We start from the raw sequence: 20,255 nt of genomic DNA on the forward strand, positions 1-20,255 counted from the left end.
CCGCTAGGTGGCTTGTTTCAGCCATTCGGCCCCGCCTCTTTGCCCAGAGTCACGTACTGCCAAGGTGGCGACGGCTGGAACGGCTCACTTTGAGCTTCAAAACCGCTCTTCAGTCACGGTAACTACGTCCATATTTTTATACAGTCTATGGTCTTTACGATCTGATTTTATCTTTATGAAAATAATTTAGGGAAACCTTCAAAGCAAAAACTTGTCAGTAAGCTTTAGATGAAGTTCGGCTTCAGGTATCAAAAGCTACATTTAAGGACATAATGAGCATAAAGCTGCTGTTTGATGGATTTATTGACATGGTCCTTTAACAAGAACATTTGACTTGAAACTGCTTTAACAACTACTACGACTAATAATGTTGAATCAAACATACAAGTTTGTCAAATATGGATGAGCTGATTCTGTAGGATAGACTCTTATTTCACATCTATAGACGACTGCAGTGGCACCTCATTTGTAAACGAGCAACATTGTATTTAACTTTTTGGGCACTTTTTCCAAGAAATGTTTCCAGACGATACCGTAAAAGTGGTTATAAGTTGAAAATATGGTCACCATTAAAATAAAGGTTATAATCTAGTCCTGTTTTGACAGACGACAATATGTCTTCTCTGTTCTGTGCTATTATCAGCTACTCTTTTACTTTAGTAATTCTCCATTGAATCCTCTTAAATCCTTTTATGATTATATAGTGAGAGGCATGCAGACCAGAGATTATTTTAGCTTTCATCGCAATGATCGTGAGGCAAAGAGTAAAAATACAGCTTTTATGTTATAAATCATCTACCAGGAATGTGTGGTTGAATGTATTTTATTGGCCGACGTAGTGTCGACTTGCAAAACTAGCAAAACCTGAGTCAGTTTTAACTTTTTTTGCTGGAGGACGCTGCGTTTCTTATGTTTTATATTTTATGCGTCTGAAAGCGGCCTTATAAACGTGGGTGGTGGCAAGAGGTGGGCGTCGCTAGCCAAACAACTCTAAGTAACCCTAGCCTAGCCTAGCTTAGCTTCTCAGAGCTCACCTCTGTCGCACACTGATGATGCATTTTGGATTTTACAACCAATCATGGCTGCTAACTGTCAAGATTTCCGTCAGTTTTTTTTTGGAAGACATCACTTATTTGAAAATTAATCCTACTATGGACGTGAAAATACCCTGATGGTGTGTCTATTGCTACTACAGTACCATAAGACACGTGTTTGCTTCATGGTTGGTGTAGTAGTCAAGGGTTTTCAGAGAAAGAAGCATACAGAGACTAAAAAGGAGGATATCTCTGGTTCCACTGCAAGAAGTTTTGAAAATGATTTTTGAATATAGTTTATTTCAGGTCCCCCGGCTTTATAAATGTGCTCCTCTATTTCAATTTATCATGCTTATATATAGACCTCAGATTTTAATTAAAGAACATTGTCACTTTCATGAGCATATGATTCTTTATACTCTCATTTATCTCTGGTTACACTACAATATATTATTTGTAATACTTTTTCAGCAAAACCTCATGTTATATATATATATTTATGCTGTTTTTTTCCAGCCAGAAACTGGAAACTTACACTGAGAGACTAAAAAGAAGTCAGATAGTTCTTTTTCACATTAGCAAGGAGTAAAAAGGTCAGAGCCACAGCGACCTGACAACACACCTAAGAGGAAAGTGTCAGAAAAGGTGTCACAGTAAAAGAGCAAAGGAGAAAGTTATGGAAGATGATTCACCGACTCAGACGATGATGTAAAATGGTAAATGGTAAATGGACTGTACTTGTATAGCGCCTTTCTAGTCTTCCGACCACTCAAAGCGCTTTTTACACTACGAATCACATTCACCCATTCACACACATCATACGCTGAATGGGTACAGGGGCTACCATACAGGGTCCCAACCTGCCCATCAGAGGAAGCTAACCATTCACACACATTCATACACTGATGGCACAGCCATCAGGAGCAATTTGGGGGTTAAGTGTCTTGCCCAAGGACACATCGGCATGTGGACTGGAGGAGCCGGGAATCGAACCGCCGATCTTCCGATTAGTAGACAACCCGCTCTACCTCCTGAGCCACAGCCGTGAGGTTCTTATTGTAGTGATACGATAACCTGCACTTTTAAAAACAAATGGTCTGTCTGTTTGCTGACATGAACACAAGATAATACACTCACAAACTCACTCCTTCCAACAAACCGAAGCACTGAACACAACAGATTCACCTCTAACCAGCAGCTAGATGTTCTGCTAAAAACCCAAGGAGATATCCCCTCATCCTTTCATCCCTTCATCCCCTCATCTCTTCATCCAGCCCTCCACTTGCTCTCAGTCACAGGAAACAGCATGAACACAGACAGGGATTAAACTCTGGGTTCATTGAAAAAGACTAAAAACAAACAGCTGCTGCATAGCTGAGTAAAAAGCGGATGAATGAATGAATGAATGAATGAATGAATGAATGAATGAATGAGCAAATTACTGAGTGAATAAAACTTGATGCACAATACTCTACATTCTATTAACTAAAAAAAATATATGAATGAGTTAATGAAAGTGTTGGTATTAGATGGACAGTTATCTACAAGCTCAAACAATGAATGAATTACTTACTGAGTGAATGAATGAATGATTAACGTTTGATGAATAATGCCAGATGAGTTGAACGAAAACTGAATGATTTCATAAATGAATGAATTTGGTACAAAACTCTAAAGAAAACTGAATGAAATGAGTGAATTAATGAATTAAATTTGATGAAAAGACATCTGAATGAATACATGAATGAGTGAATGAATAAATCATATTTGATTAACAACACTTTGCGCTGAAGGTATGAATGAATGAGTTAAGGTGCAAATGAATTAATTTAATTTAATAAACAATGTTCATAGAGCTGGAAAAAACTAATGAAGAAATGAATGCATGAATGAATTAATGGATGAGCATTTCATGAAATATATTGCCATTCATTTATTCACAAATCATAACAGATTGAGTTATATATGTAGAACAATACAAATCTATGAATATAAAGCAAATTAATGAACGAATGAACGATCAAAATGTGTTTAACAGGCTGATCGAATGAATGAATGAATGAATGCATGAATGGCTGAATCAATAAACTTGATTTCCATGAACAAATTGTAGATGAATAATCATGAATGAATGAATGAATGAAATGTTGGTATAATAATTCTCATCTATGAGAGTAAGAATGAATGAATTAATATATGAATGAATGAATGAATGTATGAGCATTGGATGAGTAATATTCTATCATTATCATACATTCTATTATGAATGAATTATATTTTTAGAACAATATTAAGATATGAATATAAAGCACATGAATGAATGAATGAATGAATGAATGTGAGCTGGTTGAAACTGACAGAAAGGATGAGTTACTGAAAAATGAATAATTATGAATAAATAAATTGTTTGTATGATGTATGAATGAATGAATGAATGAATAAGCATTTGATGAACAATATTCCATCATTCATTCTATCATAAATAAACAATATTTGTAGAATACTAAGATATGAATATGAAGCGAATGAATGGATGAATCTCTATGTGCAGGAAGAAAATGAAAGAATGAACGTGTGAATATTTGTAAGTAATACTTTTATGCACTCCTTACATTAGCAGCACATGAATAATTCAGGAAAATACATTAATTCAGGGATAATTAACTCATTTAACTCATTTTTTTTGAATAAGTAAGTTGGGTCATTTTTTATGTAATAAAGTAAATACATATAAATGCATGAATGAAACACGTGATGAATGAATGAATGCAGTATATGCCTCAACAAACATGTTATTTGAAGCGACAGAACTTTTCTTTTAGTTTCTAACCTTTGTTTTCATTTCCACTTTGTCTTGCATGTAGTAATATATATATAGAATAGCTTTATTACAACAAACAACAGGAAACCAAGCAAACAAACACATTTTTACTAATCTACAGTTTAGAGCCGGTGAACAGAGCTCTTTGTAAACAGTCTGTGTCGGCCCCGCTGCCCTCCAGCTGACTCCGCTGTAGCTCCAACATGTAGCTGCAGCTTTAATATGTAACATCTCATATTGATGCTATTTCACAGAGACTGACATCAGCAGAAAGCATAATTAACCTCCTTCACCTCTAATCACCTCACATCCGTCTCCCTTCCCGTTTACGGAGTAATGAAGACACATTTCAGACAGGACGGCGGTTCTGAGGCTTCATCGCTTTGCCTCCTCGTTTCTCTTTACTTTGGCGGTCCATGAAACGGCGCCGAGGCTCCGGGGTCAAATTGTGAAGAGGCAGCTCTCGTAAAAACCGAGGGCTCTGAGCCAGCGGCCTATTAAAGCCAATAACGAACAGCATGGTACTGCTCATGGCTCATAAACACAACTTTCAGTGTTGCCTCCTCCTGTATGGCTCAAGACGATTGTAAGACCACAACCTCTGAACATGAAAAATTACAAACATGAAAACTACAAAGCACAAACAGCAACAGCAGAAACCCTCGAAAAACCCCAGGCAGGGACTCGAGGGGGGTTTATCTGAAAGAGCATGAGAGATTAGCTGATACATTCACCTTTTAACTCATACGTTATGAATGCAGGAACAGCGGAGATACAAAGTCCAAAGTAAACCAAAGGTTTTGGCTATGAAATCCCGAGTCAAGCTCAAAATGAAGTCAGGAAAGTCAGTGATGTCCCAAGACCTACAAATTGCAAGTCAAGACCTAAAAGTCTCACGTCAAGTCCTAAGTCATGACCGACAAATTGCAAATCAAGTCCCATGTTAAGACCTACAAGTCCCAAGTCAAGACCAAAGTCAAGACCTCGATGTCAAGTGCCAAGTTCATAACTAGAAGTCTCACAACAAGACAGGAAGTCCCAAGTCAAGACCAACAAGACAACAGAGAAAACAAAAAAAAAATCAACACAGACCAACAGGTCCCAGTTCTTTCATAACCACATTTATGGGATCCCTATGAAAATATTTGTTTATGTTATGTAATAATGGCCAATATAGCCATCTCAGAATATTTTTTAGGCTCTCATATATTGATATCCGTTCTGGCCTAAAAAATACAGTACTGGTCAGGTTCTATATAATAATTATAAAAAGAGTCAGAAGACGGTCTCTACAGACCAGGGCTTGGTTTCAAACCTCAATAGTTTTTTGTTAGAGACTGAAATGTGAAAGCAGCACACCGTATCGGAAAATTGATTTGTAATTCTCTTTACTTATTCTCTGATCAGACAGTTCCTGGATTAAATCTAAAGTTGCTGCTTGTGTTAAGACGACAATATGAGAATTTTAAGTTATGACCCGACTAGAAAAACTGCTGGATGAGTTGATGCTATTTTATAAAAGTTGTTAAATGTTACAAGACATCCAAAGCAATAAAGTAGATCCTAATATTAATATTTAGCAACATAAACATACAAAGGAAGAGTCTCCCAAAACACCAGATCATCCCTTTCCAGTCTGAAAGCTCCAGGTAGAAAGGTTTCATGATGCATACATGCACTACAGATGCGTAAAGCCCTGGGTACAGGGTCAAGCCAAGGCGAAATATTCTTTGCCAACTGTATAAACCTAATCTCTGATGTATTTTCATAACTTAAAAAAAGCTTATTTGTTTCCTCTCCTGATAAATTTTGAGTGCTTCTAGACATTCAAGCACTATCTGGATATTTGACAGGTAATTTGAACTGTTGATACCACAAACGATATCTATAAACTTGAATGGGAATCTGTTCAGTTAGAGATGAGTATGCAAAGCTTTTTGTGTTATTTTTCTCTTCAAATAGATCTTCTCATGAACATTAAGTTCTACACATGTGCAAAAACATCATCAATCAGTTGCACAGTTGCAGAAGAACACTTTGAACCCAACAGTACAAATATGAGAGACGAGCAACTGGAGCTGCTCTGAATGCATGGGAGGAATTATGAGTGGCATCTCCATACCTATGCAGTCCTGATTGTCGACATAGTGCACCTCGTTGACTCCGAGCCCCTCCCTCTGGTACAGCTCTTGCTCCTGGAATGCAAATGAGATATTTCTAATGAGGAGCCATAACGATATTTGCTCGCGTGTTCAGCATTCGTCTAATGAGGACGGGGACGACTCCGCGGTACCTCCTGGAGGGCACCGTAGCTCTCTGACAAATAGATGTTGGCAGCAGGTGTTTGGGTGCAAACATCTCCGTGTATGTAAGCGAGGGGTGTCATGTTAAGATGTCTTTGCATTTAAAATTGTGACAAAATTATCAAAATGAGAGTAAAACACTGTAAAATATCCTTTAAGTTGCATGTTGCTGAGATGTTTTCATAAGCTGTAATAAGTTTTCCAACAACAGATTTCGCTTCAATTTTGCAGAAAGATGGGCTCATTAGAAAAAAATTTTTGTTTCTGCAATTGCACAACAATTACATAACTGTGACCTCAAGTTTGTGAGCTGAACAGCGTCTCTGTCGCAATTTATTTTGTTGAAAACACAACTGTAAAATCATCACAGAGGCTGCAGCTTTCCAAGGTCAACCACTACTCAGCGCCGGCAGAGATTTAAACTCCGTCTTCTAGTTCGTTATGTTAAGACCTCCAGCGACAATAAAAAGAAATATGTATGTTCAGCATCATTATTTTTCCAAAATGGAAAGTGTTTTCTAACGTTCTAGACTCGGGAGAGGATCGGTTTTAATGTCGACTGTTATCGATGGTTGTATGGGTGCTGAAGATGTCTGGAAATGAAGAGTTTTCAATCAAAACAAAGATGATGACAATTTCGAACGAGAAAATAACAGTTACAAAAAAAGTTCCACGCAAAACTTTCTCCTCCGTGTTTCTGACGTTGATTTTTGACATAAATAGCAATCAACACAATCCAGCATAAGACTTTTATATAAAAATGGGGGGAAAAATAAGGAATGAAATCCTCTCGTCTTAAAGTTTAGATTTCATGTTTTGAGGTGTCTGAAAGTTAATATTTTATTTCAAAAATTAGAAACCCACAACTTGAAAATATGATATCTGCTCTCAGAAAAATGTGTGCTTGTATCAAAGCTTTGAGTTATCCAATGATGTTTGCTTTGATAATGCCGGCTGATGGATCTGAGGTGGTTGATTTTCTTATTTTTACCCCCAAATCGATGTAGATTTTCTACAATGAAACCGATTGAATGACAAGCTCTCACCTCTTTCAGGATGCGTTCATTGAAGAACTGCTGCAGTTTTTCATTACAGTAGTTGATGCAGAACTGCTCGAAGCTGTTGTGCTCAAAGTATTCTGCAAAGTAGAAGCAGCAGCAGCAGCAGATGAGTTCGTCAGAAAGTCAAAAATGCAGTGAGACAGTCAAAGCAAATGTGACAAGATATATGCTGTTTCAGGAAGTCATGCATTGTATAGACGCTGCTGTGATCTCAGTACAACGTGTGCCAGAACAAAACAAGCTGTGAAAGTCACAGTTGTCAGTGTGTCTTTACAAAAACGGCTCAGAAAAACAAACCCTGACACATCTACAGCCTCGTACTCGCAATTACACAAGATGATTTCTCAAGCACATTCACATCTATTTGTTCTGTTCTGAAATGTTCTTTTCTGTCATTTCAGATGAGTCAAATTATTATATTTACTTATACGTATATTTCCCCCCAAATACTTCAAGACATTTATAGACAAACACATATAAATGTCACAAATGAGCTGATTCCCCAACTTTTCAATACTAAAATAACTTTTTTCTAAACTATTGCATCACAAGCTGAACAAGGAAATACGATTATTATCACTTTACAGTCAAAAACTATCTGTACATGAATTTTTTTCTTTAATTCAGTCGAATAGATTTGCAACTTTCTAATACCTTGAAAACTTTGAAATTCAAATTCTTATCCTGAAGATGATGTGTGGCAGCTTTTTTTGCTTGTTGGTTGTTGAAAGTCAACAATGAGACACCCAACGCAAGAAGCTTTTTACCTTCAATTTAATTCAATTCAACTTAATTTATAACTGTAAGGGAGTTTAAAAAAAACTATAAGTGGAATTGCTAATAAATACATTAATAAATAACTATAAATAACTTAACAACAATCTAAAAAGACACAAAGCTCTGAGGCTGTAAAAGCATAAAAATATAGATTATTTCAATTTCAATCATCCATGTAAAAGTGATTTTGAGGTTTTGAGGGTACTGACCAAACCCAGCGATGTCCAGGACGCCGATGAAGTTGGCGGAGGAGTCGAAGGGGAAGCACTGGTTGACCCTGGTCACCACGTGGTCGAACAGGCGGCTGTAAATGGCCTTCGCCAAGGCGTCCCGAGCGTTGTTAGCCTGCTCGACTTTGAGCGGCACTCTGGCGAAGACACAAAGGGAGAACAGGGGTCAATACAATGTACAGAGTCCGAGTGATGAAGAGGAGAAAGATGCAGTGTTTCTGTTGGCTTTGGAAGTGTTGGCGCATTTGTTTGAGTGTGTATATTTAAAAGAATGAGAGCAACTGTTTGTTATCTCTCAAAGTGTTTATCCTTTACTAACATGTCCTGCAGTTCCTGGATGATTTTGAATGGTTTGGACTCCTGCTAACTTTAAAAAGGTAAAATTTAACTGTTCTCACTTAGACTTTGCTAAAAACTGCAGTTGCAAACACTTTCAAACAGGGTAAAATATCTACAAGTGTTAATTCATAGCTTGTAAAATATTACATGAGAGTAACAGTGAAGTTGAAAGCAGTTTAAGTCAAAGCGTTGACACCGACAGTGTCTGTAAAAAAAAACAATCATCCAGCACAATAGTCCTCTATGTAGTGCAGTTGTATGAGTTGTTGTGAAACGCTGAATGAGAGTACCAGTTGAAAGCTCCAAAAAGCTTTTTGATCTCAGAGGAGTTTGTTACACAGCCTGCTACCAAAAGGTCAAATATGTGTTTGTCTGAGGGCTGAAAGCAGTTCAAGTGTCATCTGAAGTGCTGAAAGCTGCAAAATCTAATTTCATTTAAAGTCATTAAAGCAAATAAAGAAATATGTTTCTTCTTCTGTACAGATGCTACAAACATTCAGCGCTCTGATCTGGTATTTTCTGTTAGACACAACTGTTAGTCATGAGTACAGCTCAAAACTTTTCCACACAAATGGCCATATGATTGATATCCTAGTTTCTGTATTGATACCAAATCAATGCCTTTTTGATGCCTTACTGTCTGACACATTTTTGTAAAAAGTGGTTTTATTATTTGCATCCAATCTTCTCAAATGCATCACTTGTAACACCTGTACAAGACCTAAATTAGCGGTTAAACTATTCATTTAACATATTGGTCAATTGACAGAAACAAGTTTGATAATTGATTAACTGTTTAACGCATACTGTATGTCAAGTAAACATATCAAACATCCTCTAGTTTTCTCAGTACTTTTCTCAGTTTTAGATAATGACAAATTGAATGTTTTTGGGTTTTGGACTGTTGGTCAAACAAAACAACAGGAATGGACATTTTTTTCCAGTATCGTCTGACATTGTATTGACTGAATGATTAATCCTTAAATTATATTTTAAAAAAAGGAATTGATGAATCAACAAGAAAAATGATCAGTATCAGTCTAAAACTAAGAAAGTTCTGATTTAAATCAGACAATATCTGATCAAAAAAAGAATTAATCTTAGAAGTAAGACTGAGATTATAACCACATCTTCTATTGCTACTGTACCAAGTGTTATAGAAATATTTTATTGGGCTTTTAAAAAGGTATTAAGGTTTGATATCCAGCTGTCAGAGTCGTAAAGATGCTGTTAAACCTCCTGTAAAGGTGATGAACATCTGACCCCATCATTCCTCCTGATTGGTTTTTTGCCAACTTGTGAATTTATCTTCACTCTGCAGTTAAACACATCCAGCTAATTACCTAAAATAATAACTGCAAACATAAATCTGTCTCTGAGGATAAAGTGAGTCCACTTATAAAACCAACATTGTGTTTAAATGAACAGGGCTTTCCTGACTCTCCAAGCAGATAATTGTGTTATTGACAGCTATAAAAAAAAAGCAGCCATAAAACCATAACTAAAATCATAACAGTGAGCTCTATAGAGGTATTTTAATTGCTTCTGACTGTGAGAGCGTGGTTCAACAGCAGCAGACGAAAGGAGTGACCCCCGATTGCAGAGCCCAGATAAAACCTGCTGCATTAATCTGCAACGCAGCTGAAGTTTTTGCACCGGCTCAACCTCCGGACTTTACTTCAGCACCGCTGCACTCAAGGACACAGCGGGAAATAACTCCACACAGGTGGGCACTAAGGCTCCCAAAGCTCCCAATAACCACATCCAAAATACACCTCCATCCCTCCCTCGCTCGCTCTCCCTGTTTGGGTGACAAATGATCTCCTCTACACCTTTTTTTTGGGCCACATCACAGGGAATACTGACGCCTGATCCCTGCAGGTGCCTCGGTGGTATTTTTAAAACGCTGTGATAGGACGACCTCCTGCGTGAAGGGCAGAACAGCTGAAGATCTGTAATTTACTTCTCCGTCTGCATCCCCATCAGAATTCACTATGCACTGTATACATGTGTATATTTCACATTTATACTCGAGTGTAGATGTAAACAAGGCTTCAACAGCTGTGTTTACCTGCCAAATACGTTCAACTGTGTGAATAAAGGCGATACATTTTCAGAGCCGAGCGTGACGTCAGTCCGATAAATCTCTCTCTTTTTTTGTTGCGTTTGTGTCTCATGTTTTTGTGACAATTCTGCCTGCTGAAAAGATGTTGCTGATACATTCAAACTGAAAAAATCTGTCTTTTGGTTATCCTTGACTTTTTGATTTATTTGTACTTTACTTTTTTTTATTATTTCAGTTTATATCAGTAACAAATGGCTTCAAGATCTCATCCTGAACTCAATCATACCGTCTGATGAGACAATTTTTTAAGTGCGTTGCTCAAAACGCCTACTTCTCCCTCTGACTGTCTACACTTAAAAAAAAAAAAAAGTGGAAAAGTGGAAAACCTGACTTTTTAATCAACACTCCCACAGCTCTTCACCCCCGCCCCTGCCCTCTCTCCGCTCTACCTGCCATGTTTAATTCATGCCGCCGGCTCCTCTGAGCTGCAGCGTCGCAGCCAGAAGTTTTAATGTTGCGGTGAGGCCCTCTCATTTAAAAGCCAAGAGGTCTAAATGCCAGGGCAGTATAATGTCAGAACACTAATCATACAAGTAGCCTATTATGTATTCCCTATGAGCTTCTGCACCGTGAATGTTTTTTTTTTCCTCGCTCTCTCGCGGTGTAATTACTGATGTCGCCTTTTGTAGAAATTGTGCTCCCTGAAGACGCCGCCGTTGCTCTGCAGCTGCTCCCTGAATCCATCCTCAAAACACACCACATGGGAGAAAAAAGGATTTAGAAATATAAAGTATATAACTCAGAGACACTACATTAAATAGTATTAGTGTTCAATTAAATTATTTTTAATATAATGATACGATTATTTTAGTTTTGTCTGTCTCACATAGTTAACTATTTATTTTTGTTTTAATTATTTAACTGCAGAACATAAACAGACAAAACCCAAGAAAACAACAACAATAATAATGTAATTATAAGAAAAATGAACGGATATAATAATAACTGTAATAGCAATAATCATTCTAATAATGCAAGCCACAAGTGTATTTTAAATTAAAGCACTTTGGTCAACAGTTGTTGTTTTTAAATGAGCTCTATAGAATAAATTTGACTTAATTGCACTAAGCCACTGCTCATTTATACACATTTACAGTTTATCTACAGGTTTAAGTTAAGACTGCATCCAGTCTGAGCCGATTAAATTAAATAACACATCTTTTTCTCATAATTTTTGCCCTCCATCCAGTTTTGACACTAAAAAAACAGAACTTTTAGAGAAAAAACACCCAAAAAACGACTGTCTTGTGTTTTAATAACTGTGGGAAAAACTGACCTTTTAGAGGAAGTGGCAGTAAAGTTTAAAAGAAAACTTTCTGTCGCCTCTAAACATCCCTGTGAGTAGAAAGCTCAAACTTTTGAATTAATTTAAGCAGAAAAAGGTAGAAATTCAGACGGATGTGGCACAAAAGTTTCTTTATTTAATGTCACGTCTGGCTGCCAGGATGACAGACTGATCCCCTTTTGACTCCCACAAGCTGTTAGCCGCCGACCACACCTGGTGAGGTCACCATGATTGGCATCTTCCATTTTCTCTCCGCCCGCCCGTTCGCTCTCTCTCCCTTCGTCCCCGCTCTGTCGAGATTACGCTCACGTTAGATGTTCCCCGTTCTGAGTTAAGTATCGTTCGACCGTCCCTGTAGGGAGTTTAAATCCTTCTTTCCTCAATCTTTCCACATCTTCTTCTCTCTTATCTTTCGCTCTGATGCTCAGTCACCTTCTGTCTCTTTCATTCTTATAAACACATGCCTCTCCCCTTTTTTTTCTTATCTGAACTTGATTTTCTTGCCAGCGTCTCACTCCATCTTCGCTCTCACACTTTCTTCCTCTTCACCTTCAAGTAACTCCGTTTTCTCACTTTGCCTCGCTCGTCATTTGACTCTCTATCTTACCCAACAAGTCCCTCGAATTAAACAACAGAATGCTTTGTTTGTAGCTGCCTTTGAAAATTGGTTTTCTCTATCGTTAAAGGTGAGATATTACGCTTTTTGTGACTTTCTGTTATAGTGTTATGATGTCGGATCTTAAACGTGCTCAGTGTTTGAAAACTTGAGGTTAACATATGTAAAAAAAAAAAATGCTCCCTGTGAGTCAAAACCCAGGGCTTCAACCTGCCCTCAACACTCAGTTCTTCCTCGTGATAACATCCGATTGTTTGCACATCTTTGTTGCTATGGTTATCAACTCTCATATTCAAGATGTGATTCATTTGAACATGTACGGATGTATTTGAGAAGTGTCCATTTTGAGTAAAGAATGAGAAAAAGAAGTGAATCAACCAATCAGAAGAGAGCGGGCTCATCAGAAGGCGGGGCCTTAAAGAGACTTAAACGGCCTGTTTGAGACAGAGGCTGAACTGAGGAGCCAGTATAAGATAAATAAGGAGTTAAGAGGAGAAGATATTCCAGTAGAGCCCCAGAATATAAATATAAAGCTGGAAATGTGCATGACGTCCCCTTTAAGTAGAAATTCAATAAGAAATTCTTGCAGCGTTCTCTCAAAAGTTTTAGATTCTTTTCTGTGCATTTATCACTCTGTTTTATGCATTTTACGCACATTTTACAATGCATGAAAATGTATTCTGGACCGGTTCATATAAATCATTTTTAATAAAGGTGTACTTACTTGTGTTTTCTGCAGCTTTTTTACTGCATCTGCTTATGAAAAGCTCCATAATATATTAGTAACTAAACCTTTAGTTGAGTTATTTAGTTTTATCTCATTTTTAAGATGATCTTTGTAAATAAAGCTATTATTAAGCTATTAGTCTTTTAACATTTTACTTTATTATGTTTACGAGGCTCAAGTGACAGATTATATATATATATAAAGGTCACACAGAGTTGTAGCTCTCAGCACTATAATGAATCTATAAAAAAAAAAAAAAAAAAAAAAAAAAGCGGAAATGTTTCAGCCACAGAGCGGCTCTTAAAACCTGACTTATCACTTATCAACACTCCCACAGCTGAGGGGCTGCACAGAGGGCCGGTATAAGATAAATAAGGAGTTTTAAAACTGTAAATCATGCAAAGATACGCCAGTAGAACCCTAGAATATAAATATAAACCTGGAAATGTACATGATTTGTCCCCCTCAAGGTTGGTTCCTCTGCGGACTTTGTGGCTCTAAAACAACGTCATGCTACTTCCCCCCTTTGCTCCTGACAGACAAGAGTCATAATATCTAATAAGCTAGTTGAGGTTTTAGTTACTTGAACATAAACAGATGCTGATGATGCTGCTGTTTTTCTTAGGAGGACGTTTTGTTCTTCACTCTTTCTTTCTGTATCTCACTTTTTCTCTCATAAAGATCCTGCTGCAGACTTGTTTTAGGACACACAGAAATACTCTGCTTTGAATAATCATTTGCATCATATATGGGTTTTCGCCCCGAGACAAGTTCAATTAACTTGTTAGAATCTATGAATATGCAAATATTTTACTGCAGATGTTCTCCCTCTTCACTGTTCTCAGTGTATGTGCACTAGAGGCCACGATTGGCTCTAAACCAGCTGTGATGTCACAAATCCTGCTGGTAGATAAACAAGTTAAACTGAGATTTAAAGGTGAGCACAAACTCTGCACATTCGTCATTCTGCACAGAGAAAAACATGTTTTTGAGCGGGAAAGGGACTTTAAACTTCACATGGAAAAGAGAACATGTAGACAGAAATCACATGTTGCACAATAAATAATAATCACAATATTCCTCGACGATGAAGAGCTGAGTGTAACATAATGAGAGATGCAGGAATTAGACAGAATCCTTATTGCAACAAGAGAAGAGATGTTCTTAAACCTGGTTGTTTCGGTGGACACAGACCTGTAGCACCTCCCGGAGGGCAGCGGTTGAAACTGATAATTAGCAGAGTCGGATGGGTCAGATATGATGCTTCCTGCCTGATTGATTATGTATTTGTTGATCATTTCTGTCCTGTATACTCTTTATCTTTCAGTCACCAACTTTCCATCCAAACTTCAAACTAATTTTCTTAATTTTTTTTTTCTTTACTGATTCTTTACTAATTATGTATCTCAGTCAACTCCTCATATGTGAATATTCTGCATTATTTATACATTTGATGAATAATAAAGTAACTACTTTTGAGTTTCTGTTCTGCAGGACAAAGTCAGGACTGGTATGACTTTGACTGTGAATAAATTTGTCTAAAAGATCAATACATCAGGTGATTTAACAATGAAGTGCTGCCTTTTTCCTAAGAATTTAGTTTTTTTTTTTATAGGCAGAGCACCTGGTTCCTCTTATGTACTTTTTGAGTATATCTGGCATTTTGTTCCTGCATCTCATTTAATTTATCATACATGTGATTTTTATACAAATTGCTCTGTTTCTGCTGTTCACACGTACAATAATTTATTAATTTTTTGGATTTTCTGTTGAAGTGGGAGGAAGACTGAACAGGTGGTTGGCAGTAATATGCTGATGTTGTGTTTACACTGCCAATAATACAATTTAAAAATAGAGGAAGAAGCAGAAACAGGCCCTGCAAAGTCATCACTTATTAACTAATTACTTATTAACTAACTCCATATTTATTACAGAAAGGGCTGGTCACTCGATCAGTTTCCACCTGTAAGATTTTATCCGACTGTCGACACCATCCGGACCAAACTGGATCAGAATCAGACCAGTCGTGACTCATGACACCAAAATCATCTTTATATTTAGTCCAACAACTGTACTGTACGTCCCCACAGATTCTCCACAATCATTAAACACATCGTGTCATTAAACTTTTCTTCGATGGACGCCACTACGTCCCAACAGCACTAGCACCGCCGTGTCTGCTGTCAATAACTGCCTGAATACAAACTGCGTAACTTCGGAGGTGTTTTGCTGCCACAGAGGAAAATGGAAAGGATCTTGTCAACTGGAGTAAAGTGTCTCCTCACTTCTTCTGCATCAGAAACAGACTGTCTGAGCCTCATTAAGCCTTAAAAGCATCAAAGGTTCCTGACAGCTCTGGTGGCACGGTGAGTCAGCTTATTGACTCGTAATTAGACTAATCAGGTTCAGGAAGTTCATTGTGCATCCGGTACGCGGGGCGTTAATATTGTAGGGATGACTACTGGTGCTTTCACAAAGTATTTACACAATGAGATTTTTGTTAAATAATCATCAGTAATGTGAACATAATGATTAAGAGGGTAAAAGCAAATAATAGAACAGCTTGAACAGTCTGGTATCCAAAATCTAAGACCATATCTAGAAGGGGTGTGCCCGAATACAAATACATTATTCGGCAAAGCACAAATAGTGGGTTTTATACGAATATTTGTTTCATACAAATATTTTAAAAGGTATTTGTTGGGGGTGTTCCCCAGAGATAAAGCTGAGCTACTGACACAAGCAAAGTGCTCCCAATGGACTCTGTTGTTCCCCTTCTCTTTTCCACAAAGTTAGGTTGTAAAAAATAGGCAATAAATGAAAAATGCAAAGCAAGAATCACCTTTGAAGTTCCTCCCTACACATTACATGGTGTGCTGTCTCTGTGTTATGGGTGTATAAATAGTTAGAGGTCTGTCTGCAATGAGGCGATGAGTAAAGTTTTAGCTCAGAAATCAGCGCAGTTGTCTATGATCTGGGAGACTCCAGTTCAAGATCCGACGTGGGGACCTCCTTTGTAAGGTGGTTTATTCATGAACACTTATTGTAACACTTTAATTTGTGTGTCATAAAAATAAAAACAGGATTTTTAAGCCTCTTTCCACTTTTATTCAAATACAAATACAGATACAAATAGTTTTGCTGCCTCAACAAATACAGATACAGATACAAATACTGGGATCTCTGCACATCCCTAATATCTAGTCTCATATTATGATATCGACATAATATCGATATATTGCCCAGCCCTACTAGTATGTTATTTGTTTGAATTATTCTCAACTGTATCATACTGCAATTATAATCTTTTAGACTGAGTCACAATGACCTGAAATGACAAAAGAATCAAACACTTTCCATTCGTTTAAGAAGCTTCTGAATAATGAGTGCATTTTTATGCCTGTGTGAGAAGCATTCAGTGCAATAATAACATCAGGAGGAGTGGAAAGTGTTTTAGTTTCCAGACTTAAATGGTCTGAAAACTTTTTGATCACAGTAAGCTGTCACTTACTCCCACTGCCAAGAACATAATAACACCAGAAAAAGAGCTGATACTGGATGATTCAGCAAAACCCAGGATTGGATTTCTGAGCACGGCAGTTAAGGTCTGGTTAAGGTTATGAAAAGATAATGACCAGACGCTCCTGGTTTTGGAGGTAAAAGTCTCATTAATTTTTGCGTGACTCACCGTTTGAGCACTTGTACAGTTTGGATCTGCATGAAACTCTTCCTGTTTACATCATGAGAACAAATGTGTGAAAAGAAAAAAAAGCCAAAGTTGCGGACGTACAAATTACGACTCTAGTTAACTATAATTCCCAAGGTGCATTTCAGCAAGAAACAGCCAATCACTGAGCTTAAATTCAGTCTGATGTTTGATTACAGTGTTGAGAAAACTGATTACAACTTCAACAACAAAGCATTTTGAATTCATTACGCTCTGATTCGCACGTCAGCATCTCCATAGCAACAGCTCTGTCTATAGTCTAACTCAAAGGTGACCACCTTACCAATGGATGATAACACCCTTCTGAACCTACTAGCAGGTGTAGCAGGTTCCTTCTAACACATATCTAGGAGGCTGATAAACACTTATGACACCCATTCAGTCGAGTGATAACGTTCGAAGCAAGTGTGAAATCAGACGATGCATTTATTTGCATGTAAACACATTGAATGTCTCTCCCTCAGTTTCAATTTGCTTTACTGTCATGGAATATAACAAAATTTCAGTTTGCAAAGAGCAGAAAATAATACAGAAATAAAGACAACAAAAAACAAATACCACATGTAATTCTCTTTTTAAATCCCATCTCTCTCTCTCTCTCTCTATTTCCCCCCTCTTTCTGCATATCTCTCGCTCTTCGCTCTCTCTCTCAGCCCCACACATACACGGAGCCATCTGCACAGCACTTCCTGCTCACATAACCCAGACAAATAAATAACGAGCTTAGGTGATGCAGCCGGGCTGGCGGGAGCTCAACCTGCTGCCTCAACTGTTCTCATTTTTATCCACGACCAACTGTAAAATTAAAGTGATTATTTCCAGATAAACGTGTGACTGAATGACTGAATGGATTTCACTTTGTCACCAGCAACACTGATTCAACCTTTATCCAGTTAAGGAAAAAGTATAGTATAATACAGTAAAGTTATGTGTTTCACGTTTCCACTTTGTTTTTGGAAGCAGCGAAGAACTGAGTGGCCTTCATAGCGGAAGAAACGCAGAGAAATGAGGAAATACAAAGACATATGAGCTTCGCAGCAACAGGTTCTTAGCACCTTAAATCTGGGAAGATATTGTATGTATTAAACAAGATTTTAACCCTCAATTGGTTGTTGTTTACGTATTTTTTCACAAGGTTTAAGAGTCAATTATTAATATAAACAGTCCTAAGAACTCGTAGACAGGACTGGGTTGGGACAGGATGAACATTACAAGGAGAGGTGGGGAATGAATGATTCTCTGTGCCATTTTAATCATATGGAAATGACAGGATGTCAGGATATGGTCTGTAGCAGACATGGACATACAGCAGGATAACGCCAAAAACCTCCCGGAGAGTTGAAGGTGAGACAAATATACTGCGTGAGGTGATGGAAGAATCAAAAATCCTTCTCTGAGTCATAACTCAGTCAAATGTGAGCACACTGACATGAAACACATATATATCATTCAGTGTGACTCACACTTCCCTGAGGATATCACTATCTCTGATGTCCATCGCTAATAAAACTCCATAAATCCACTTAGAAATCAGAGAGAATCATCACATTTTCACAGTTTTCTTCAGTATCAAAGTAATCCAGTGATAGTTGTCTGTAGATCCTAATTAAGCAGACTTTTAATGGAGACTATTTGAAATAAAATGTAAACAAACGTAGGTACCTATATACCTGTAGCTGACATTACAACAGCACATTTGATGAGTTTTTATGGTGTTTTGCTCTCCTGGTGGGTTTTTTTTTTCTGTTATATTGGTTTCCAATGCTACCACCAGCATACAAGCCTTCAGAATAGCAAAAACATTGTTGTAGTAGAGGGACAAGCAGCTCTTCCTGTAGAGATCCACTTTAAAATACAAGGACGTCGCTCCAGATGGGATTTAAATTACAAGAGATGCAGCAAATTCACAGTCGGTCATTGAGGCTGTAATTATTTCTGGGAAGGGAGTAAAAAAATGACTCACATACGTGCGCCATTTGACTCACTATGTATTAAATGAAGGGTGAAATAAAGTTTACATCAAGTAATAATACATGAGTGATAATTGGTATTATTGGTGTTTCTGAAAAGACTGCATTTCCCGTAAAACTTGTGGATTTATTGTGCTGCATTCCCATCAGCCCTCCTCCTCCTCCTCCCTGAAGCACATAAACATGATGGAAACCATTTTTTCCATAATTTCAAACCATCTGCCGTCACCACAAAGTCTGCTGCCTCTTTGTGCAAAAGAGGATGTTTTGCTTTTTCAGTCAAAAGGTTTTTTTTTTCTTTTTTGGCTTTAATGGAGAGAATAAACATGTTGGAAGTGATTTTTTTTTTTTCATCAACTTTTCATTCCTTCCACCATCTGCCCCTCAGCAGAAACTCTGGACACTGTAGGTCTGTTTGCTCTGGAAGAACAGCGCCCTCTTCCTGTTGGATGCTTTGAAGCAATAAAGCAGGTTTTCCTCCACACCCAACCTGCTGGATCATTACATAAAACCCACTGTAGACAATTTCAAGAGGCGCTTTATGACTGTTTTGTCTTTTTTGTGTTGGTGCTAACCCATAAACTGTTTAATCTGTCAGTAATCCTGCACCAAAAGGTCATAAACTGCCCTCACAATTTGTTTTAGCTTTCTTCTATTTACATGTAGAAGCTGGAACTGTTTGTTTTTGGCTGTTACACTCAAATTATTGTGCAGATGAAATGCTTCTCATAGCACATTTAATCTGGGGGAAAGAAACTGAATAAATGTTGTAAAAGCGGAGGAATTAAGCATCACCGGGATCCGTCAGACACACGTTTGTTCACCGGGAGTGTAACTGACAAGCAGGACGGCGTCAACTGACACTCTGAGACACATACAGAGACAGGAAGCAGCTATTAATTCATCTGGCCCGGCTCCTCTCTCCACAGATGAAAGAGGAGAAATAAACATTAGCGTAGGAGGTTTGAAATTGAGGCGAGTGGCTTGGCAATCAGACTATGTGTGTGCGCTGAGGCCGAGCCGCCAGCAAAACAATCACAAGCTTTAGAACGACAGGGTTCGGGGCTAAATGCAGGCAGGGACTTGGCTTTGGCTGGCTGGTTGGCTGACTGGTTGGATGGTTGGCTGTTTGGCTGACTGGCTGGTTGGCGTTACAAAACATTTTCATGTTGAATATATGTTGATGTGTGCGTCATGATCTCTGCTGAGGCAGGGGAAGTTTATTTATAAAGCACCTTAC

At 37.8% G+C, this 20,255-nt stretch overlaps 1 protein-coding gene across 6 annotated transcripts in view; it reads right to left on the reverse strand.

Annotated features, from left to right (window-relative positions):
- LOC137169799 (unconventional myosin-VI) overlaps positions 1 to 20,255 on the reverse strand; it is a 168,539-nt gene that overhangs the window by 73,953 nt on the left and 74,331 nt on the right. For all 6 annotated transcript variants that reach the window (XM_067573161.1, XM_067573162.1, XM_067573163.1 and 3 more), the window contains exons 13-15: positions 8,206 to 8,363; positions 7,205 to 7,296; positions 5,978 to 6,050 (exon numbers count right to left, since the gene is read on the reverse strand). In XM_067573161.1, coding sequence (XP_067429262.1) covers positions 5,978 to 6,050; positions 7,205 to 7,296; positions 8,206 to 8,363 — 323 coding nt within the window. The remainder of the gene's footprint in view (positions 1 to 5,977; positions 6,051 to 7,204; positions 7,297 to 8,205; positions 8,364 to 20,255) is intronic.

Source organism: Thunnus thynnus, chromosome 18, assembly GCF_963924715.1.
Source record: "Thunnus thynnus chromosome 18, fThuThy2.1, whole genome shotgun sequence".
Taxonomy (NCBI): Eukaryota; Metazoa; Chordata; class Actinopteri; order Scombriformes; family Scombridae; genus Thunnus; species Thunnus thynnus.